This window comes from Thunnus maccoyii, chromosome 18 (genome assembly GCF_910596095.1).
Source record: "Thunnus maccoyii chromosome 18, fThuMac1.1, whole genome shotgun sequence".
Lineage (NCBI taxonomy): Eukaryota > Metazoa > Chordata > Actinopteri > Scombriformes > Scombridae > Thunnus > Thunnus maccoyii.
The window spans coordinates 721,572-747,412 of record NC_056550.1 but is presented as its reverse complement, the minus strand read 5'-3'; the positions used below and the strand labels follow the sequence as shown (position 1 = coordinate 747,412).

The 25,841-nt window shown below is 37.0% G+C and overlaps 1 protein-coding gene across 3 annotated transcripts in view; it reads left to right on the top strand.

Moving 5' to 3' along the window:
* Window positions 1-25,841, top strand: part of rbfox1 (RNA binding fox-1 homolog 1) — a 101,713-nt gene that overhangs the window by 42,902 nt on the left and 32,970 nt on the right. For all 3 annotated transcript variants that reach the window (XM_042393920.1, XM_042393919.1, XM_042393917.1), the window contains exons 8-9: window positions 2,020-2,152; window positions 10,069-10,108. In XM_042393920.1, the coding sequence (XP_042249854.1) occupies window positions 2,020-2,152; window positions 10,069-10,108 (173 nt within the window). The remainder of the gene's footprint in view (window positions 1-2,019; window positions 2,153-10,068; window positions 10,109-25,841) is intronic.

The following is a 25,841-nucleotide window of genomic DNA, read 5'->3' as shown; positions in this document are numbered from 1 at the left end:
CGCTAACTTCACGTTTCTGACTATGGAGCTGCCAATAGTCAGAGTTGGTTTCTCAGCAGATATGTTGCTGAGTGGGGAGAACCTGTTAGAAACATGAACTGGTTGGTGGTGAACCATGGGCTTCTGCTTAGGGCTGTACTTCCTTCGGACAGTCACTCAGCCACCCTGGCTTCCCGGCTGCTTGGGAACTACTGGGGGAGTAGGAGCTACGTTAGGTCGGCCCACACCGGATACTGGGGGCTGGCAAACTACATTAGCTACTAATTGGTTTTCCATGGTGCGAATTCACGCTTCAAATTCACTGAGCCTCGCCTCCAACACTGCAAATAAACTATATTTATTACACGTACCATTTTCACTAAAGGAGGCAGAGATATAACTAAACATTTGACAGGAGAGTGAGAGGGAGAGAGAGAAGCCATTGCAATCTGTTTCACTAGGTTTAGCTGTTAAGCTAACTGCTGAGCTAAAGATAACTAACAACTGTGGGATTAGCAAGAAAAGTCGGTAAAGGAAGGAGAGAGCTAAGAGTGCTTGAGCAGAACTAGCGTATGTTTAAATATACAGCAGGTATTTATCTACAGTAGTGAGAAATATACCAAAGTTAACTGAGCTGGGAGCAGCAAAAACAGTAATCACAGTCAGCAACTGGAAATGACACAATACGCTTACCGTAGCACGTCAGCATGTCAGCACCCCATTATTGTTTTCAGAAAATATTGAAAATATTCTGCTTTTTTCCATATCCTAGAGAGATTGTTTACATCTTTTCAATTAAAAAATCACCAAAATATGTTATTTGCAATCTTTGTTACTGTGTGACATGACGTGTGTGCATTTGTGTGTGTGTTTTTTTTTTTGTTTTTTTTTCTTTTTCTTTTTTTGTATACGCATCATTTGATGATGTATTCCGATTGATTGGTTCTGCAGACACATTAGCAGCAGTTAAACTGTGAGATTGATGACCAAAGATTTTACCACATTTGTCTGACCATTGTTAACTTTCATCTCAACAGCCCAACATCACACAGTGTAAGGGACCTTTAGACAGAAAAAATTATTCTGATGTGTATCTTGACTTGCAATTTGCTTATAAATCCTTGTGACTTCACTTGGTCTTGTCCTAAAGGGTTTGAGACTTGATTTGGGATTTGCCCCAAAAGATGTAAAAACAGCTCTTTTATCAACTCAGTAATGTAATTAATGCTGGTCTTTTTGCCAGCATAGTAGGCAGTAGCACAGGCCTGTAGTAAATATGGACAGACTTGACTCTTTAGTGTGAACGTAAACGCTGCTAATCCTTAGTAAATATTATCCCAGGTGTTATACAAGTTCTAATGATTGCAAATTGTTCTGTGTATGCCAAGTACTCCCTTTCATTTAGGTTGCATCAAAAGCAGAGTAGAATAGTGTTAGGAAGAGTTATTAGTGTGACTTGCAGGGTCACCAGGCCACTGGGTCATAAAATCAAGGTGACAAAAGATGAATAGGAACAATTACCAGCCTTACTCCTCTCCTTGTCTCTCTTTGAGAAACTCTTATCCTTTGGCTCAAACCTTCCATTTTTCATCAGGTCAATGAATGATTCACTGTTTCTATTTGCATTTTATTAGATCCCCTTTTTGAAGAGATGTATAATTAGGGTTGGAAATGGCACCTCGATCTCTTTCTCAACCTTCAGTCACCCCAGCTCTCAAATTAAGCTTTGTGTCAGTCAACCCCCATTAAGATTAATTATAAGTTAATAACAATACCACTGCAATAGCTCCACTCCATTGCCACTCTCACTCTTTATTATTTCTTTCTTTCTCATCACATCTTTTCCACAACTGGAAATTGGATAACATTTTAGACATTCTCTCTAGGATTCAAATGCCAACTACAGGTGTACAGTTCTTTATGCTATAACATGCACTCTACCTCAATAACCTGCCTTAAGTGGACATTTTGTGTTCTTTGGTGGGGTGTGGGGTGTGACATCAGGGCAGATGTGCATCATTTGCTGTTCTGTGTCTCCAGTACCAGGTTTTCCCTACCCAGCAGCCAGTGCAGCAGCAGCATATAGAGGTGCCCACCTACGAGGTCGAGGACGAACCGTCTACAACACATTCAGGGCGGCTGCTCCGCCGCCCCACATCCCAGCTTACGGAGGGTGAGCATTCTTTCTCACACTGTCTTATTCTGCATCTTTCGTCTTTCCTTTTCTCCTTTCTTTATCCAATGACAAGTCTTGAATCTCTGTGCTCAGAGTCAGCGAAGCGGTGCATGCCAGCCTCACCTCAGAGCGATATCACACTCCCCCACTGTCACAGCATGCTGAATTAGCCAACAGGCATGCTACAAGACATGTGCCTTTGCACGGACCCATGGGAGATGACTGTCAATTTGGCCTTGTACTGTGGTGTCACTGAGCAAGGGTGTGTTCATGATGGAATGGGAGGTCCTCCACTTTGTATCCACTTCTAGAGTTTACGCAGCTGCCAAAAAAAAAGAAAAACAAAAAGCCATCTTCCTAGCCCCAGCAGCAGCTCTGGCTGACCCTTCGTAGCTTAATGTTCTGGAGAAAAGCCAAGGAGAGCTGTGTATTGTGGGCAGTCAGATCTGATTTGCCATTATTCTGTTGGTTCTTTTTTATTTATTTTGCTCTTTATGACTGCAAGCAAATGGACACTAAGGAGGCTGGCAAGGGAGTCTGTTTAAGGATGGATGCAGTAACTGCTGTAACTGCTTGTGAATGAGGAGAGAGTTCAAAGTGACCAATGAGCATCATATCTTTCTCATTACAAAGTTTGAATGCAACATCTGAATGCATTGCTGTAGCTAGCTAACAACTGGGATTTTTAATAATATAATATAAAAATATATAATAATGTTAAGGATTTTAATATTTAACTTATTTTAAAAAGTTCTAACAATTTTCCTTCAACATTTTTTATTCCCAAGAAAAACAACGTTCAAGCTTAAAGGATAGTGTTGGATTTTCTTACATCATCTTAAAAAACTCCCATACTCAAATGTGTGGTTAGTTTTGGTTTCATTACATTTCAAATAAATATGAACTTAAGAAGTAAGATTTATAAATGCATTTCGCAAATAAAAAACATTAGTCCACAAATATGATATTGTACAATGTCTCAAGCAATTTAAAACATTTGATTTTGCATTTACATATCTATTTACAAAAAATTACAAAAATCCTCAAGTAAATGCTGATTGTTTCATACTTTCCAAGCATCTGTACTGTATTTACCATTTATTTTTTAAGATGAAAATAATATTTATAATACTCATTTGAGACATTTGTAATTCAAAACATATGTTCATATGTGAATCAGGTATTTCATGTACAAGATGCACAACACTTATACTTTACATGTGAATTTTTGAAGCTTTCAGTGAATCCTCACAGAAAAGCTGGTTCAAATGATGAGTTTCAAATAATAGTGGCCAACATGAACCAATAAAGGCCAGTTGCTATCACCAGTATTGCTTACCAGGACATTTGAATGGAATGGAGCCATTGTTAAAGTCATCAGTTCCACTCGTGCTTTTGCAGGTAGTCATCATGTCTGTTGTGAAAAAGACTATTCAATCAGTACAACTGACTCATGTCATATTCCAACCCTGTCTCATAGTAATTATGTTTATATACAACTAACTTGCAACAGCAAATACATTTTGTAGCAAACATAATGCCGGCTGGATTACGTTTTCTCGTAACATAATGAGGAAATGTTGTTAATTAACATATCTGGCAAGTCACAAAAATATTGAATGCACCATACAGTGTTAAGTTTTCCACCAAAATATCCGATCTTGCAGTACAATATGTAGGAACATCCACATTTATTAATGTAAAAAAATTGTCTTTTTTTTTTTTTTTTATCAATCTCTCATCTGAAGTAGTGTGTTACAATACAGGGATCTAATTCTCTGCTTTAGATTAAAGCAACAGACAACAACATATTGGTAAATGCATATTTATTGAACTAAAATGGTTAACAGTGAATAAATGAGGTATTAATGCAAACAGATAAATGAATGATCAACCAGAATGAATGTAATATGTTATAAATGGTGTATTAGGAGTTATGAATGGCTGATGAATGGCTGGTGAAATGTGAATGAATAATAGCATAATTACCAGAGAATTAGTTGAGGCTGAGGTAGTTTAACTAACCAACTTCTCTTAAAATTTACTGGAGAATTCAATTCAAATGACACCAACTCTTAATCACAGAAGCAGCTGGAGATCAGGAGATGTCATATTTTTTCATAGAGGGGATCTTTGGGTGAACTGTTAACCCAGCAGGCTGTTTGCTGCCTCAGGGTTGTTGAGAAATCAGCTGTTTCAGCAGATGTGGGGTTTCCCAGCGGAGTTTCTGCTCATGAGCGTGGAGGGCTTTAAGTCAAAGTGTTTTAACAGTTTCTTTAGGTGATTCGCTGAATCACCACAGGGTTTGACCGTTAGACGGAGGAGACAGTCTGATCTGATATGGTTGTCTCTGGCAACAGCGTTGAAGATGTCTTGATCCATGGAGAGCGAGTTGTTTTGCTTTGAAGCCTCTGGACTGACTATGCTGACTTTCTTACTAAATAACCAAAATAAAACTATACTTTAAGACATTAAGCATGAAAGACTTTCAACATAAAGTTTGTTTCACTGAAGTTACAATAATGTACGTAGCTTAAAAGAAAAGAAAGTTTGCTTAGGAGATCACGTGATACAAAAGAAAAAAGTACAGAGAAGTTAAAGGGGACTTGACGTGCGTCTCCTTTGAGATACAAAAAGGAAGAAGTGCACAAAGCCTTGGGCAGAGGCCTTTTTTATTCTGGCCTGCAGCAGAGGCGTGTTATGGGTGGAGATGGATTTTGTCCTGTGCAAAACAGAAAATCATTTGTCTGAGAGAAAACACATGATCTCTCTGACTTGATTACAAGAGATTAAATTTAAATTAAATCGTACATGTTTCACCATGGTCATTCACATTTAAAGATGAATTGCATTGTTCAATACATTACTCAAATGTTCAGAGACACACATCTATAATGCAATCACTATCACAATACCTGAATTGAATCCCCTGATTGGATTATACAATAATTAAAATGCAATCTTTGTTGACTATACTTCTATTAACATATTCTCATACACAAAGGTTAAACAGCAATTCATACAGTCTAATGAAAACATGCTATAGTTGTTTTACAAACCTACTAATGTTAACTAAATTCTGTTTTATAACTATTAATGGTAATTCTTCACTTATCAAACTAATCCTTTATACACATCAAATTTCTACTAAATTATATAGAGTTTAATAGCAATTTAGTGGATATCATCATCAAAAAACATTATACTGTATTTGTAGAGGCCTCTTCTTCAGTGTTCAAAGCTGTATAAAACTTAACCACTGGATGACACTTGTGGTACATGTAGTGTATGATTATTCAATCTAAGTATTAGGGGTGTGTCCGAATTCAAATACGTTATTTGGCAAAGCACAAATAGTGGGTTTTTAATTTATTTCATATGAATATTTTTAAAATTATTTGTTTTCAGGAAGAAAAAAAAAAAGTCAAATACCAGTGCGCAGGTAAGTTACATCACTATCTCAGTCTCTCTTCTCTGCTCTGCTGTTACGTCTATCAGCAGGTCTCAACCAGGGGAGTCATATCCACTTGCTACATGATGCACATTTCCTTATTTGGACATTATTCCTGGAGTTGGGGGTGTTCCCCAGAGATAAAGCTGAGCTACTGTCACACGCAAAGTGCTCTCAAGGGACTCTCCATAACCTTTTGCTCCCTTTCTCCTTTCCACAAAGTTAGGTTTTAAAAAAAAGGCAATAAATGAAAAGTGCAAAGCACTAATCACCCTTGAAGGTCTTCCGTACCTGTTACACACTATCTTTGTGTTATGGGTGTATAAATAAGTAGAGGTCTGTTTGCATATTTGCGATGCACTTGGTTTTAGTTCAGTAGTCAGCACAGTCGTCTATGATCTGGAAGACTTGAGATTGAGACCCGGAGTGAGGACCTTTGAAAGTTTATTCATGAACGTTTTATTATCCTAAAATTAAGAGCGTAATAAAAACAAAAACTGGATTTTTACACCTATTTCCACCTTTTTTCGAATACAAATACAAATATGAATATTTTTTCTGCCTCAACAAATATAGATACAAATACAAATACTGGGCTCTCTGCACATCCCTGCTAAATATGTGTATCTCAGCTATACTTTATCACAGAGATTTCAGAGTTAGTTAGTTAGTTAGTTTGTGACCAATAATATATAGGTTACAGGATGGTTATATATTTTGTAAACACTGAATCAAACTTCTGGCAAGCCAAGCCTTCCCTTAATTTACGACTTACATCTGGCAAATGTCCTTATCTGAAGTCACACCAGAGTGAAAAACAAAAGGAGGAGGTTAATCGTGTTGGTGTGTGTGGGTGTGTGTGTGTTTGTGTGTAGGCATGGTTAGAGGGAGGGAGAAAGAGAATTTGATCCCAACTCATCAAAACAAACTGATTAGGTTAAATTGTGGTAAAACAGTCTCTTTTTTTTCAGTGAATGTCCTTTAATCCAGTGTTTCCTGAGATTTGAGTTGCCAAAGAATGTAGTTGTTTTTAGTTTGTGTCACAAATTTCCTTTTCCCTGACACAGTTGGGGAGTCTCTGGAGGTAAAATGGGAGGAGTTTGTCCTGTGACCGTCCTGTGAAGAGTCAAAACTGACACTTTAATGTGGAGAAAGGACTCTCAGTTTACCTTTGAAGGCATATCCAAACCGAAGTTGAATATACATCCATATTCTTGAGGTGAGAGGTTATCATTGATTAAGCCCAGACCTCCTTTGGGCTTTCACAGAAATTGGAAGAAAACAAAAGGGAGGTGTGATGTGTCCCCCACAAATATCTGCTGGTAGTGACTACTGCATTATCAAACCTTTTCATGGACACTGACATGTTCAGACACTGGCAGTAAGTTGGTTAAGGTTATGGAAAGATTATGGTCTTTGTTTAATATAGAAAAAGTCCACAGCAACTTGAATCATAACCTTTTTTTAATATTTAACCTTAACAAAAATGCTTTTGTTGCCTAAAACTAACCACACATAGGACTCAGGAAGTGAACCTTGGTCTCTGGCATCAATGCCCTGCATTTTATATGCCCCTGATGCACTCCAACCTCCTCCCTGTGACTCTGCTGTGGTATATAAATGAGCCTCTGATTGTTATCCAGGCAGTGATTGTGTTTCCTGGAACAATGTAATTAGAAAAAACAATTTAGTAATATATAAATATAATTTGTAGGAGTCAGGGTTGATATTTTCTGCTTTGCTACTCTCAGATTAACTGTTAACTCTTCTTAACAGTTTTCATTATCTAATTCTTTATCAGTTATTCTACTTTGACGTTTTGTCAATCGCTGTTAATTAAGGGTCAGTGAAACTTAACACTTCCTGCAGATGTTTCAAACTAAAAGCGTACCAGGAAAGGGACGGCTTCTTCCATTTGATGTGCTGGATGGTTGTTTCATGTGAAACCTCTGTGCAGAAAGTACTGACTGTCACTGACAGTATCTTACCGCTGAACAAAAAAACGGCAAAGTGGAACTGACTGAAATGAATCAGTAGGTGAATTTTAATTGTTAAAAGAGAAAGTGAGAGCAGCAAAGTGGTAAGTATAATATGACTGTTGCTGTCCTGACATTGATGTAGAAATGTATGCTGACAAATGGAACAATTGTTGCATTAGCAGCAAAGAGCATAAACCACAAATTAAACAGAAGCAGAAAGAACATGAAGGCTTCTTACTAAAATATGAAATAAACTTTCAAATAAAGGCTGCCTTCTCTCTTAAGGCAGATGCTACTATTTGATAATGTAGGGTAAATTATTTAGTAGTTTTTCAAATGGAAAAAAATATATATAATACACCCTCTATCCAATACAGATAGTATAGAGATGTGTGGGTGCTTTTGAAACAAGTCCTGTTTTCCAAAGACTCTTGGACTGAACAGTAGATCCACTCAGCAACAACACAGTCACAGTGGCAGCAGAAGAAACATCACACAGGATGAGGAGGTTAGGTGTTTGGGTGAACACTCGGGCATGGTCTTGACAGAGAGATATGTGTTGCAGATTGTACTGTCTTTAATGCTGCTGCACCACTTAATTGCCCTGGTGGCAGTCATATGGTGATTTATTAATGTGGACCATGATGTATTTTTATTAAAACTGTCTGTCTCAAGTGGCGAGGAGCAGACTCCAAATAAATCCTCTGACACAGCTAGGAAACCAAATTTGTTCTGTGTGTGTGTATGTTTTCATAAAGTGTTCTTCCATGCCCATTTAAATGGGCCTGACATGACAGCCTATAGTATCAATAAGCCAATATATACATATAGCTGTGCTGCAGTCCTGCGGAATACATTTCAATGAGTGAAACAGCTCTCTGGACCACCCTCACATTTGAGAAGTTATTGATTATCAGAGATAGCACAATCGGTGGGAAACCAGTCTAATGGCTGTTGAAATTGGAAGCTCGGTCCTCTGAGGAGCTCTTCATGTTAAATGGAGCTCCATCATAATACACTACTGACAGCAGCGTCCTGCTCATTTTATTGGAGGCCATATGAGGAATGCTTTGTCTCTCTCACACACACAAACATGCATACACTGCACAGAGAGGGATGTTTTTAATCTCAGCATTAATGTCATATAGTGCTTTCATATCACGAGACAAGGGATTCAGCTGCAGACCAGAGGACAAGGAAGAAGAAACACACTTATTACGAAATTATGATTAGATGACTCATCATGCATTATCTCAGCAACTTTATCTCCAATAGTTGTGTTAAGGTGAGGTGCCAGGTGTTTACAGTCCGGGATTTTGTTATTGTGCTCTCAGCTCACTGCTGATGTTTTGAAACTTTTTCAAGTTTAGAAATTGTTTGACACAAGAAGATCATTTGAAGATCAGTGTTTTTGGACCTTGACCCATACTAGAGACTAAAGTCAGGATATCTCAGCCTCTCTTAGATCAATTTTAAACATTATTGTCTGTTTCAAGTCCTCCAACTTTATAGAAGTGCTTCTCTGAGGTACCCCTCCTTAAAGTTCCTGAAAATGTATTTTATCAATCAGTTTCTTAATATGAGCCATGGGGTTTTTCATGGAGATATTATTTTCTGTCAAATTAAGAATAGTTTTGATTCACATGACAGATTTCTGTATTTGTGTTTTTCGCTGAGCTGTTCTCACTGGTTTTACGTGGGAAGGGTTTAGTTGGAAAAAGTGTGAGTCCTGAAAGGGGACTTTCATACACCAATCAGGATTGATTAACATTTGAATCAAAATCTGTTGACAGTTGGTGGGTTGTTCGTTTTTGTTTGTTTGTTTTTGTGATAAATATCTGAATAAATCTTAATTGATTATTTGATTCACTCATAAATATGTTATGAAGAAAAACTTACAGCTCTTTACCTCTTCTTTGCCCCTACCCAAGATCCTCAAAATGCTTGTGGAAAATGGTATGCTGAATTGCTCATTATGCGGAACAAATACATTGACTAAATACATTGCAAACAGAATTAATTAAAGCCATGATTAAGCTATGATAAAGCTATGATTTTGAGTTTGATACAATTATCAATATAATGCAAGGATTTTTTCCCTATTTATTTGTAGTGGCATCAGGTCATCATGCTAAAAAAATCACGGAACACTTTATTTTCCTTTTCATACAAAACTCAGTATAAACCTGCTGCTACTGATTAGCTGAATAATAACTCTAAACAAAACCCGGTGAGAACCTTTAGGACCTTCCCAGCCTCCTTGCCCAGCCATCTGAGAGCGGAGGGGGTTGCCTGCTGTATTTCCCCTTTGCCTCTGTCCCTCTTATGTCTATTTATTTTTTGGTTGTCTTTTGGATTGTGGAGATGGGGGTTGGTTGGTAGCTAGCCCAGTGCCTGCATGTCAACATGCACTAATATGGATGTTTTTGTTTTATTGTGTGTTTGTTTGTCTGTTTGTTTGTTTGTGTTTGCATCCTCTGCAGTGTTGTTTACCAGGATGGATTTTATGGTGCAGATATTTATGTAAGTATTATTTACTGGTATGACATTGCATGCTACATGATCTCTGGTCTCTGCCCTTTTGCTACGCACATGCAAGCCCCAACCCTCCATACTCATACATGGCTTCACCTCCAGCTGGCAGATAGCTGGACATGTCACAGCCTGGAGTTCAGCACATCGTCCCTGCAAAGAGTAGACTAGACATCTACAGACAATGTGAGCAAGACACAAGAGCTGCACTCTAACCAAGAGGAAAATTTAAAAAAAGTTCTTTACAGGTGCAAAACATGTAAATGTAGAAACACACATAGCACTGGAACAACCACCACTGGGGTGAGAAAATGAAGAGACTTTGAAAGTGGAAAAATTCCTTGGAAGCAATCCTTGCTGTCAAATTTTCAGTTCAGTAAATAGAAAGGGGCACTATATTCAGGCTTTTACTTCAACGCACTGTGTGCAAACCATTCACTCATGTCTTTGGTGCAGTGCATTGTAATATGAAAGATAACTGGCAAACTTACAAATCTTGATGAAGATAAAGCAGAGAAAAGTGTGTGAGAGAATGCATTATTTTAATGTGCAAAAGTTAACTGCAATAATCTGGAAACATGTCCCAGTCTTGTGCTTGTATGAGAATAATGGTGTGAATAATAATTAAATAATGACTTGATAACAATGTGGCTCTGAGACCGCAATGCATGTAACATTTGAATATACAAAAATAAAATTACTTAATGCAAAGATAGAAAAAAACTTGCAAAAACTGATAGTAGCTACTTGTATATCTAAGCAACTAAGTAAATACAAGGAAAAATAAAATATTGCAGTGTAGATTAAATGGCTAGCATGTATTTTATTATTATTTTAAAATCCATTAATCTTTTACAAAATAATCTTGACACACAGTTTACTAGCTTTATCCCCCAGAGTAGAACCAATGGTCATATTTGGGATGGGTATGATTAAAAAAATAGAACTATAATTTTGCACTTTTATTCTGAAAGCCAGATGCCTAGCCTGGCTTTGTCTACTATAAACCAAGAACCCAGGTTACTATCCATACAGTTTGATAATCAGTGTGTAAAACACAAACTAAACTGAGCACATAATTTAGCAATCTGTAATCCTGAATTTCAACACCAGTATTTTTTCTGCGATATGGCCCCTATGAAGACTAATGTATTAATAATAATTAAAGTGTACTAATATTTGTTTAATGTATTTAAAGTCCATCTTTTGCTGCAGCAGACCAAAACATTTCTACCTTGAGAAAATTATCAAACATATTTGACATGTTTTGGTTTCTTGATGGCTCCCCCTAGTTTTATATTAATTCAAGGGAATACTGTTCTTCATCTACATAGATAGAACTTGTTTTTATACAGCCAATCAAATTGTTGCATAAACCAGTAATGTGGCGTTACACTGAGCCTGATAGCACCCTGGTAAACAACACAATAGCCACAGACTCTGAACAACAACCTACGTTACCTTTCCTACTAAAGTCTCCTTCTTATCTAATTTACAAATATGAACATGTCTTGTCCTACACCTTAGCTTGTTGAACGAACCACCAAACAAACATTCACTGAGGAAAAGTACACCGCTAACGTCAGTTAGCAGCTAGCCAATTGGCTTTTCAGCTGCAGCACATTAAACAGCATGTAAATGACCTGCAAATCTTACTTTGGTCCAGGTGCTGGTGTGGTTCTTACTCTTGAATACCACTGCTAACAACACACTGGCTGCACATGACTTGTAGCTACAGTAATTTGTTAACTTTGTCTTTCCTTCTGCACAGTGTAACACTGACACTCTGGCAGCCTGCCAGCTGCTGTCAATCAAACACAGACATGCCAATCCAGCTGCTGTCAATCAAATGCAGATACTGACACGCCCCTTCATCTGCTGTCAATCAAACACAGATACTGACATGCCCCTCCAGCTGGTGCCAATCAAAATACAACACGCCCCTCCAGCCACTTCATACGAATAGGAGGATTTAATTTGTTCAAAGACCCTTTTTCTTCCATTTAATAATGAAAAAAACATTAACAATACATTTAAAAAAACATGCTGACTTTACATGATTTCAGTTGGACTTTAAAGACATAAAGATACAAAGTAAGATGGATTAGGGTTAGGGTCATGAGAATGGTGGAAAAAAATAGGTTGGTAAACTCGGCATTAGAGCAACGTTATCTTATCTATCTATCTAATTTAACTGTATATGAACATTCACATCTCTCTACCCACATCTTTGTCACTGTATGCCTTTGATTTTGGAAAATGTATTAATTTTCACATTATTAGGTCTTTCTTTTAAAAAATTTTTTAAAAGTTTTACTGTTTACCCACAAGGACTTTTTTAAACACAAAAAACAGTAACTTAAGTGTTGAAAGACATTTGAAATCTGTATCAAACACATTCTAGTTCATAGTAAGTTCATTTTTAAATTTAAAAAAAAAAAAACACCAAAAAATAGTACACTTGACTGCTGACCATTTGGCAAATCATAAAGTAGTCATCTTTTGTTTTTGTCATTATCTGTTTGTTTTCCTGGCAGTGTAGTTGACTGCTGTCTGCATCACAGCTGAATTTAGGCTTACAACCATGGAAACACATTGAATCTCCTGTATGAATGAATGAATGAATTGATCTCCTGAATGTTTACATATTAGGAGAATTTAAGGAAAACAAGTATTGCTAATAAATAGATAATTGAAAAGCGCTGCTTATGACAATTTATGTGGGCATGAATGATTTACAATGCATGCTGTGCTAATGTTTATGATAACTTTATTATATCATGGATTTATATACTGGTTTTCAAGGTTTTATAGTTAGAACAAACACAAAATATATATTATATAAACTTAGCACAAAAAGTAAGGAAATTTGTGTTTGGTAGATTATTTCTTTGTTGTAACAATGCTTCTTGGCAATAACTCATATACCGTTGGAAAGCCTGTTTATTTCCCTTTTAAATGGTGCCACATTTGTAAGGAACATGCATTTGTGGGATGAGCAGCAGAGCTGAGTATGTGGGTTGTGTCCATGAAAAATTTGCCAAATCTTCTCTGCCATTGTCAAACAGCTTATTCTGCCATTGACTCTTGTTTAATGTTTGGTGGATCGGATGATTAAGGTTTGAAGAAACAAGACATATTGGCATTTTAACAATTTATTCATTTAACAAACAGGAGACTCCGTAGCATGTGATAGAACCATACACAGCCACAACAGCCTGGCACCTCCTCCTCATGCTGGTCACCAACCTGGTCACACACTGAACACTTGTGGGATCAGCTTGGGCGTGCTCTTCGTGCCAGAGTGACCAACACAACCACGTTTGCTGACTTGCAACAAATGCTGGTTGAAGAATGGGATGCCATCCCACAGCAGAGTGTGATCAGGCTGGTGACCAGCATGAGGAGGAGGTGCCATGCTGTTGTGGCTGTGTATGGTTCTTCCACATGCTACTGAGGCTCCTGTTTGTTAAATGAATGAATTGTTAAATTGCCAATATGTCTTGTTTCTTCAAACTTCGATCATCCAATCCACCAAACACCAAACAAGAGTCAATGGCAGAATAAGCTGTTTGGCATTGGCAGAGAAGATTTGGCATATTTTTCATGGGCGCAACCCACATACTCAGCTCTGCTGCTCAACTCACAAATGCATGTTCCTTACAAATGTGGCACCATTTAAAAGGGAAATAAACAGGCCTTCCAACGGTATAAGATTTATTGCCAAGAAGCATTGTTACAACAAAGAAATAATCTACCAAACACAAATTTCCTTACTTTTTGTGCTAAGTTTACATTATAAAAAAAAAAAAAAGAGGTCCAGTAACAACAAAGTGAATCATTCAGACACTTTTAACCTGCTCATGACCTGTCATTTAAGTGGAGTCTGTCCAGGATGGTGCCATGAAAAAGAAATCAGCCACACTTACCAAAATAGTTTCTGCTGAACTGTACTGAGCTCACTGTGTGAAACACGTCCATGGTGTTCATTGTAATGGCTTGCTCTCTACATGTTTATTTGTAAACCAGCACTGCCTGCACTGTGACAGAAACAACATCAGAAAGGTGAAACGACAACATGATTAAGAAAATGAAGAGCAGAGATGCATAAAACATGCAGCATCACTGGTTTAGTCTTTTAACTCTAATTTTAAAAAAAGGATTTTACGTAAGCAGTATGTAGCCTACTTACTGCAGTGAACAGTTGAACCACAAACACCTATATGGTGGAGGCTTCAGGGAGATGCAGATTAATGATGCTGTGTGTGTGTGTGTGCATGTGTGCGTGTGTGTTTGTGGAGGAGGTGCTTCGACTGCTCCCATAACATTCAACCTCCTTGCCTCCCCATTAGCCCCATGCCCCTGCCACAGGGATTGATTGCCACGCTGCAATCAGACCATGTAATATTCATTAGCGAAGGGATCAAGAGCCCCTGTTGCTGTGTTTATGTTTATTGAAGAAGCGATACTTTAGGTGTGTGTTCGGTAAATTCATCCAAATAGCAGATTAGATGAGCTAGAAAAGAGCTTGGCCATGCCAGAGAGACCTGTGCTGTGGAAAATGTTGAAGAAAAAAAAGGAAGATTAGAGTCACATCTTCCTTCATGTTAACCTGTTGTCTTAATAAATGCACTATAATGTATTTTTCTACAGCACTTTTTTCATCACTGCAACAACAGAGTCATGTCATACTCACCAGTCTCTAACAGAAAGACCGATTACATCCACTAATTAATTCCACTTTGTCATTTTTTGATTGCTGTTAAGGTACCATTAATGACACATAAGACTTAGTCATAGCCCCGAAGATACAAAAGGAAAATCTGCTTGATTAATAAACACCTTGTCTCAATACTAGATGCCCTTATTGCGACATAGACAGCATCATCTTAAAAAATAAAGGAAAGGGCAGTATGGGGTACTTATAACAGACAGCACTGTACACCAAACAGTATGACAATGTGAAATTGGCATAGTTTGGAAATATAGTTTAGTCATTAATATGACTACACTTGCATTTACACAGAGTTGCTACTCATGACAATAACACACTTTTCCCATTATTTACTTTAGACCTGGTGTCAATCGGATATGCAGCTATGTAATGCCATCTGGAATCCACCAAAACAGGTTCTTACAGCTGGAGGACAAATACTAGACAGAGGCAAGAAAGAAAAGTTTGTGTTCTACATGACCCGTCTTGACTCCAATTATATTATACATGTATTATTCCACAAAGTGACAGCCAATGGTTCCAGGAAGAGTGCAAATATAAGGGTGATAAAGGTGACTCAACTTGAAAGGAGAGAACATTATCCTGTTGGTCAGAGCAGTGGCCTGTGGATCTAAGCATGTTAGTTTAACACATTACCTTAATGGTGGACCAAACCTAAACCTCTAATGTAAAGAATGGAAATGACAGCTCCAATGCCTTCTCAGCACCCAAAGAGAGACAACTACAGGATCTACATCATTCTTCGTTTTCCATATAACATGCAACATTTTCTGTATTTGATCACACACACAATGCCACACTTTGAATGTTTTATTCATGCTGGAGAAGCTGTGTGAATCCCATCCAAACCTTCCTGCCACAACAGATAAATACAGACAAAATACTATAGGACACTACACAATATTATAAGAAATTACCCTGAAAGCTTGTGCTGCTTACAATAATTTTAGTACAGAAAAGAAAATGGTGGATGACAGGGACTGGGAGAGGTGGAGTGTGACAACAGTACAAATATACCTCAGCCAACTGAAGGTTGGGGTGCTGCAGCACCCTCAGCACCTGTACATCCTGCAGCTATATGCATGGTGCTTTAATATTAAAAATCTTTTAGCAGGGACATACTGTCACCCTTTCCAGTTGGCTTTTAATGAGATAGGAGTAAAAGTTGATCAGACCTTAAAAACAAAGATCTTGATAAATATTTTAAAAGCAATAGAGCCCGCTTTACTCATTTAATCTTATATGTGAATGAAAATATATATAAACAAGCTGTTAAACATCAAACTTTATTTGTATAATAACTTTAATACAGATTAGTGCAATTCAAAGTGATTTACAGCTGATAATAAGACAGTAAAACAATTTCTGAATAATGCACACAATAAATAAAAATGAAAATAATGAAAATATAATAACACCAGTGAAACAGATTAAACAATAAAATAAGACAATATGAAATAAAATAGAGTTTTTGTCCTGTACTTTGGAATAACTAAAAGACTTGTGCCAGGGGACCTGAGGGGCCATACTGGTTCATACATTGCAAGAATGTCAGAAAAGGTGGACAAATCAAAGAATTTTGAAATCAATCCCAAAACTGACAGGCAACCAGTGTTTTCAGAGAAAGAAAAAGCTGCACTTTAGCGATATTTTTCAGATGAAAAAGGCAGATTTGAGACATACCCCACAAGCCCTAATGTTTAGTTCTGAGTTAAACTGGCTCAGGGTAAGTCCTGGAGACATACTAGAGACACCAAGATCTTCCCAAATCTAAGTCCCCACCACCCAACCACAGAAACACCCAATGGCACTGGCATCCAGAAACTGGCCAGTCTATTCCAAGCATATCAAAGACCAGCAGCAGCTCCTCTGTATACTTTCTGTACACAAAAAAAATATTTGGTGAAAATTGACCTACTTATGAGGAATATAGTATTCCATAGAACATGTTGTCAAGTTAATGAGCTCTCCCTAGATCACTTAAGTGAAACACATCAATTCATAGTGTAGTGCGATGTGGCTATCTAATGGCTTTTAACATTGAGTTTCATTTATGGTATCTTAACGATGGAAATAAAGTGGAATCAAGTGGAAATAATTAGTAATGAAAACAGTAGTGGTATGAAAAAGAGAAACTTGGAGTGGTGGAGTGGTGAGTATGACATGACTCTGTTGTAGACGGAATAAGTGCTGTGGAAATGTGCATTATGCTGAATTTTCCATGTGAGTCATTATAGCACAGGTAATTCCAAACACCCATCATGTTTTTTACCTTGCTTTTATTATTAGGAACATGCCTTAAATGAATTATGTTGGCCAGAAGACTCAGACATTATTTGATCACTAGCTTTGATGTAGGTTAAAGTTGGGAATGTTGTCTGTAGTCATTGAGAACTGCAGTGTTGTGCAATTAGGCATTGCCACAGCATGAGTGTAGGCCTGCAGCTTTGTTGCCAAAAATATTGAAAGTCAAGGAAGATGGAAGGACAGAGAGGAAGAGGAGTCCTGCTCACCCTTTATTTCCTTCAATGAATCAGCAAATGTGATGGATAGCAACATTCCCTGCATGAGATTGTGTGTTGAGTGGCCAAACCTTGACCATATGCACATATACACCGACTGTTACTCTCCTTTCCAAACACAGTGTACACACACACTCACACATGCATGCACGCAGAGCTGCAGGGTTGCCATTAGTCACTCAGTCAGGAGTGACAGTACACAGTGGCTGGTGACTAACACGGGCCAACCTGTTCATCTTCCTGCCATGGCCCATCATCACACGTACTAAGTATCAGTTACTCACCGCCACAGTTTATAGTGATAATAATACATTGCTGATGTCAGGACAGACATTCTCTCTCAGTCGTAGAGCGTGGAAGGGTGGAAGGTGAAATGATGTGAGAAGTGCTGGAGTTGTCAGTGAGCTTGGAAGAAAGAAAAATGGCTTTTGTTTCATGATAAATTAAAGCAGTGGCTCTAGACTGCTGGCTTTCAGTGAAAACAGAATGACTACAACGCTGTGATGCCCAATATACAGATGTTGCCATCTAGATATACATTTTAAAAAGACTCAGACATGATTAAAACTCATTGTTAACTATGCTCCACATTGCAAAAGTAGTGGATGGGAAAAATAATAAAATAATGTAGCTTATATTAAAGTCTTACCCATGGTGGCAGAGAGAGCTCAATACACTGCAACAAACTCAAGCAAATAGACAAAACAAGTGAGTGAATACTCAAGTCTCGCTATGAAGTCCTGAGTCAAGTCCCAAATCAAGTAGTGATGGGTGGACCGTTTCTTTAAACAGAATTAGTTCCTTTGAGCTGATACATGTAAATGTATTGAACCTTTCGAGTTTTGATACTTTTTGCAGAATATGGCGTCAGTTTCACAGTCTGTTATAGTAAATGCACGTTCGACACCTAGTGCTGCCTGCCCCACAAAACTTCTCATCAATGCATTACCAGCCATCATGTACAAATTCACATTAATAAAAATGAAATATTCATCCTATTTGTATGTAGGTAAGCTATGTAAGCTCCAGGGCAGCCAACTTTTTACGTCAGCTTGGAGTGAGATTTGTTCCCATGGGGAAGATAATTTCCCTCATGATAAAATAAGCATTAGCAATTCCTGGTAAATTGCTGTTGTATTGTATTTATTGTGACAATGTACAGTTTTAAACCTAAATGTTAACATTTGATGCACTGCACTAGAGTTAGCTTAAAGCTAATTTTCACCTGCAGTCCCTTACAATTAAAACATATAACAGCACAATAACATACAATACAAAGTAAAAACCACACAGGACACATTGTACAAAATACAAAGCTACACGCAACAGCACATCACATACACCCCCAATGTCAATTAGAAATTAATAATGTAAACTGGTCAAATTAAAAACAAGATTATTTGAGAAGATCATGAGATTAAATTTAGATTCAGTGGTTACAGAGCTCAGTAGTTTTTAGCAGATTTTTTAATTTGGCTTTGAATGTATTCATTGAACTATAGTTCTTCATATCATCAGGTAGGGCATTCCACTGGGTTGTTGCTTTCACAGAGAAAGCTGACTGTCCAAATGCAGTGCAATGAAATGGTATGGTACAATCTTGTATAGAAGATATTCTAGAGGATCTACTAGAACTTACTGAGCGAGTGTGCACAAAGTCACATAGTGGAGGAGGGGCCAAACCATTTACAATTGTATAAACTAGGCACAAATTTGAGAATAATCTAAAATTCTCAAAGCTCAGTAAATTGTATTTCTCTAGTACCCTACAGTGATGGAAATGCATTGGCTTTTTGTCCAGAGTTTTTAGAGTTTGTTTGTATAAGGACTCAAGAGCTTTTATGGCTGTTTCTCCAGCCTTCCCCCAACATGTGATGCAATAAGACATATGGGAAAGAATCATAGCATGCATGAATATCTTGGCTGCGTCCAGAGAGAGACAGTTTCTAATGTCTAAAATTTGATAAGTTGTACTTTATGGTTTTAATAATTTTCAACATGTTTCTTTAAGTTCAAATTTGGATCCAGTGTCACACCAAGATATTTAAAATAAAGATTGGCCCACTTAGCCTCTCTCTGGTCTTATGAACCAACACCATTTTCATAAGACTTTTTCTCTTTGCTATTTTGTGTTTATTGGGTAGCATTTTTGATATACACTCCAGATATTATACATATTTTTCTTCAAAACATAGGATAAGAAAGATCTATGCTCCTCACTAAGTCACTCCCATCATCCGACACTCCCCACTTTAGTCTCTCAGGTCAATCCAAATCGTAATATCTGAATACATTTTCATTTTAATACAGACCTAGAACCTGTTTAGCTCTGACAAACTACAGCCACTCAATATAAAGAAAGAATAAATTAAATAGATAAAAAAACGTTTATAAGCCAACCAGATGTGGTCAGGTTTTAAATGTGTAGGTCAACATTAGCCTACTATGTCCTAATCAATCAGTATGTTTACATTCACTGTAGTAACCTAGTTACTGTAAATCCTTGTGTACATGCAACAAGTCAGTAATGAGCAGCATCTTCTCTCACTAATAATAATTAGTGAGAGAAGATCCTGCTTTCTGACTTTTTGTGTTGTGTTTTTGGTATGAGTGTCTGTGTCAGAGCAGACTGATAGCACAGTGAGAGGAGGACAGACAGAGCAGAGCTTTCTGTACAACGTGAAAGTATCCCAATTTAACAAATATTTAAATGTGCAGTGCTGGAAACAAACTTATTTAGACTTCTACAGGCTGCTTTGTGTTTGTTTCATTGTTAGTCAGACTTTAGATTAACTTATTTTAAATATGAGGATGCATCGCTTTGTGTAATGATCTCTGCTTTCATCCAGCTGCTCTGCTGTTACTTTTTCTGTCTGCAGTCTTTTATCCTGCACACGGTCCCATGCAAAAAGCCAATACATTACAGAGAAACAGAGAAAGCAGTTCTCCAGGAGGAAAGTGCTGTCTTAATCTTGTTATGCTCTGCGCCTCAGCATGTCTGAAATTGAAAAAAAAAACAGCTGTTCCTTCGCTTAAACATCACAAGGAAGCAAAGACAAAAAGTTAGCATGAGAAAAGGCATGTGTGGCATGAGATCGTGAGATCTGTGTCAATTGCGTGAGTCTCATGCTCAATGCGTGAGAGTTGGCTCAATATGATGTTACAGAAATGTCACTGACCAACAATCTGTCATTCTTTTTGAGGGGCAAGTAGCAGACATCCTAGTTCGAGAGAACTGTTCATTTGGTCTTGTTCAGTGAGTGTAGCTGCCAGGCTGTCTGGACTCGATTTAGATTTGATTGCTTCTAGTTCACTCATACGTCCCAGTTCAAGTGAACGTTTCATTTGATCTTGTTTAGTGAGTAGGTGCCAGGCTGTCTCAACTTGAGTCACTCATTGACGTCCTTGTTTGAAACCATTCAATTCAATTCAATTTTATTTATACAGCACCAAATGACAACAAAAGTCATCTCAGGGCACTTTTCACATGAAGCAGGTCTAGACCATGATTCCTACTCATTCACTGGTTTCCCTGCTTCCTATCTTTTGAGCAACTGCACCACTGTAGCAGGCAGTGTGAGCAGCATGAGTGGGAAAAGTCAGGGATTCAGGAGCACTCGGTACAATCGACAGGCTGACCCAGTACATTAAAAAGAGTGAACAGTAAAAAGAGTGGTTCAAAAAGATTTGTTTGTTCATTTTTGCCCATCACTAAAGTCAAGACCAACAAGACCAAAGTCAAATTTTGTTTCACACTGTTTCAAGTCCTAAACAAGTCCTCCATTTATTATAAATGTTAGAGTAACAGTTAATTTAATAAATTTACAAAAATTATCAATGCTTTTTAAAGTTTTTGTTCATTACTTTCAAATACACTTTACAACATTTGAAAGCAAACTGATCCACTGTAGCCTACCATGGTACAGTATCTTATAACCCATTTACACCTGGTATTAAAATGTGATCTGTTTCTGGATACATTATCTGAATAAGAAAACATGCATGTTAATGCAAGCTGTAAATGCACTCAGAGAGCATTGTGATCCGAATGCAATCAAATCAGCCAGACAACATCTGGAGGTGCCATTTCATAAAGAAACTGCTCGCACAATGACAAAAAATCAATAATTTATTTTATGTGTAAAAAATGACAGTTAAAAAATGTGACAAAAAGTGAATATTTTGGTCTAAGAACTATTGTCAGCACAACTTACATACCACATGATTCTACATTGTAAAAAAGAAAATTCATAAAAAAACGGTAAAAAGTCTGGCAGCAAAAGCCAAACACTTACCGTCAAATAACAGTAAAAAACCTTTAGTTTTTTTTAAAAAAATATGGATATTTGGACCTTCTCTGCATTTTTACAGTCGAACCATTGTAAAATAAAAATAAAATCTCATTACAAAACATCGCTAGAATGTTAAACAAATGTATAAATCTGCATACAAAATGAAAAAGACTGCAGAAATACCTGAAAATGACCTAATTTAAATGAAGACTCTTGTTTTCATGCAGTAATCTTTGGTAAATTCATAGGATAATTCAAACCATCCACAAGAACTCCCCATCAAAGTACAGATTTCTGGATGTAAAACAAAGAAAAATTATGTAAAATTACATTCTAATTCTCTTTAACACCCATAAATGGTATCTTGAGAGCTTTAGGCATTTATTTTATGTGATTATCCAATCTATTTACAGTAAATCCCTGGTAAATGTTGGTTTTACACTGTACAAAAAAATAAGATCATGTGATAATAGTTAACAAAAACATGATTTTAATTAATTATTTGACAGTAATAACAAGCAACTCTCCAGTATATTTACAGGCTTTTCTCATAAATGTATGGGGTATACATTATATAAACATTTTTCGACAGTAATTAAAATAAACTCTCTAATATATTTACAGGATTTTCCCATTAATGTATTGGGTTTACTTTATATAAACATTATTTGATAGTATTTAAAAGCAACTATCCAATATATTTACATACATTCCTCATTAATGTATGAGGTTAACTTTGTATAAACATTATTTGAAAGTAATTACAAGCAGCTCTCCAATATATTTACAGGCTTTTCCCATAAATGTATGGGGTTTACTTTATATAAACATTATGTTTGTATAAACATTTGACAATAATTGCAAGAAACTCCTCAATATATCTACAGACATTTCACATCAATGTATGGGGTTCTGAATATACAAAAACGAGTGGGGCTGTGTAAAAGTACCTTTATATCAACTTCTTTCACACTGAATCATTATATACATTTCTCTACTGCCATTTTACAATCCATTCAATGCAGATCCCTATTTGAGATGTATGAGATTTCAAGATGTTTAATAACCAGAATGTATCATAATATTACCTTTTACTGCTTGCTTTACAGTAAGTAATTCACTATTTTTAGTGTTATCCTTAAAGTTTCAGAATTAATGAACCAATAAACAGCCATATTGAATTATAATGTGGGTCTGAAGCTGATCAACCCAATAAGATCTCAAACAGAGTACTTACTAGAATGTATTTATTTTTCTCATTCAGATTACTTCAACAGACATCAGTGGAAGCAAAAACAGTTTTGTACATTGTATCAGTGTAATGTCTTACATGTTGCATTATAGCAAAAGGGAAACTATGGCCAATTTAGAAATTCATACATGTTATTCGCATGCTCTAAGATGGTTCAAAATGTTAGTGAACATGAACAAATCTCTCCCAAATCCAAAAACTATTTTGCTAGAATTCAAATTTGTGATGTCATCTGATAATGTCTGGAGCTTTTCCAAAAACAATGAATTGAGAAAGATGTGATAGGTGACACTGAGAACACCCAGGGGGATGTTCTGAGTATACAGTAAGGTTGGGCTGATGGGCAATGCCATTGTCCATCGCCAATGGCTGAAGGTCATCAACCCCTGAGCCTCCACCATCGTAACATTGTGATTTAAAAGCCCCCCATTGTCTGTCCATTTTTTGTGTAGATTAAATTACTCATATTGGCTTTTTACTCACAGAGCTTTTATTTCACTTACAGTAACGCAACAACTGTAGTTGTCATCAACTCAAGTACTTCATGTGGTTCACTGTCTCTCCTCTGCTCCACTCAGAGGACACACTCTCACACATGCAAGGATCGCTCAGCCCCACCTGCGGTGAAACAGGGGGGAGGAGAGAAACTTAGTGCAACCATAAATGACAGCAAAATGCAGTTATTTATCCTACCCAATATCATTGTCCATCACGATGTTTCACTGTGGACATCATTATATGTCAATTCTGTAGACATCGCCCAACCCTAGTATACAGGTAGATTTTCTGTTTCAGATATGAAAGGTTATTATAGAATAAAGCTTATTTGGGTATTTAAAATGTACTACAAAATTAGTTTCACATTCATCATCTAGGAAGCAGCTCCATTTATTCTGGATGGCATCACAAATTTGAGTCTTAAGTCTCTGGTTTGTGGCTTTGGGAGAAAGTAGTTCATGTTCACAAATATCAGAAGTGGGAGTAAGTTACATATGTGCAAGTCAAAAGCAAGTCTCAAGTCTTAACCTTAAAGGCTCAAGTAAGTCCCAAGTCACTGTGTTTAGACTCAAGTAAGCCAAGTCAAGTCACTGCTAAACATCAAGCAAGACAAGTCAATTAGTCACAAGTCAAGTCACCATGAAAGAAGACAAAGACAAAGGGGTACGATGGCAAGCCATGTCATAAGAAAACTGCACGTTAGTTAGTCTCTAACACTAGGGATGACTATTATTAGGATTCATAAATACCACTTATGCACCTTGATTAGGGGTATAAAGTTGTTTTTTTTTGGTGGGTGGGGGTGGGGGGTGGGGGGGGTTAAATCAACTACAATTTTGAATGTCAACACAATACTTAAGAACATTATGCAGGTTAATTAACTTTATAGATTAATTTAAATTAATTAACCAAGTAAACAAAAATAAATAATCCGATCTAACATGTTTTCCAGGATCTAGTGTTCATAATTTTGTATTTTATGCAGTATTAATGTTTGTGGATATGTTGTATGACTTCTGCCACCAGGCTGTGCCTTTGAGTAAGGTGAGAGTTTTGAAGCAGAAGTAGTAGAAGAAGAGGAACTTCCTCCAGTTGCAGTAGTTAGCACAAAGCTAGTGGGTTTTAACAGCAGCAAAAATATGCTGGTCGACTGTAAGCTACATATCATGATTCGTTGTGGTTGTAAAGTGCGCCAATAAAAAAAACTCCAAGTTATACTACAGCCCAGCATCAGCCTGAGTCTCTGCCTGCAACACATGACTATTTTGGTATATTTACTCGCCAAGTGGAAAATCTACCCGCATTTGGCGCTTGCACAACGAAACAGTATTCTATCTGATGATTACTTTTTTCCTGCTGTGGATTGTATAGATTAATACATCCATTAATTTAGAACACTGAAATTGTTCAAACGTCAAGCATCATCAAGGAAAGATACCATCTTGTTTGCCTGATCTTGAAGGATTGCATTTGTCACACAGTTGATTAGAGAGAAGGAGAGACCATTCTGCTGTGGTTGAGTTACATTGACTTTGAACTAGTGAGGGACGGCAGCAGAATACTGAAGCTCTGTCATGAAAAGCTGTCAATTCATAAGCTGTCTTGTCTAAATCAGAAACGACTTGCGTCCAGTCATGCAATTTGAGTCTCCCACCCCTGACAAATATTGACTAAACTTTCCTTGGCCATGGAAATAGGGGCTAAATTCAAAAACAAGAGCTACATTCTTTCCAGAAACAAATAAGCTAATACATAATCAGTATTAACATACAGATGTGAATCTGCATGCTAAAAAAAGTCTCAAGTTCACATGGCAGATTGAAAGTCACCCACTTCCTTTCAGAATTCCAACGATGGCTATGATCCTCTGCAATAAGCTTCAGCAAGCCTTGTCCTGAGAATACAAAAATAGAAAATATTTATCATGCTCTCAAAAGTGCCTGCACACTAACAGGTGGCAATGTTGTTGCCTGTATTTTCAATGTAGCTCTTTTAGTGCAGGGACATTAAAGGTTTAAAAAGGTCTGAAATTAAGGTTGGGGCCAGATCAACTTGTTCTTAAAATGTGATCAACAAAATCTTAAAACCATTTGTAAAACTGACTGGTATCCTGTGTTGGGATGCTTAATTTGGAGTGATGTAGTAGTCTCTATTTGGAACCAGTTAAAACCAACTTCAGTTTTTGACTTGCAATACAGTGATTGAATTATGCAAAAAAAAAAAACAAATATACACATTATATATAAAATAACATGATTAATCCCTATCATCAATACAGTGAAAATTCTCAAAATTGCTGATCATCTAGCCTATCGACAGAAACTGAAATCTTGGTGCAGATGGCCAAAATTAGTTTAACATAATTATGTATGGATTTCTGTATTGTGAATATGTAATTTATTTATGTAGCAGTCAAAGTATGTAT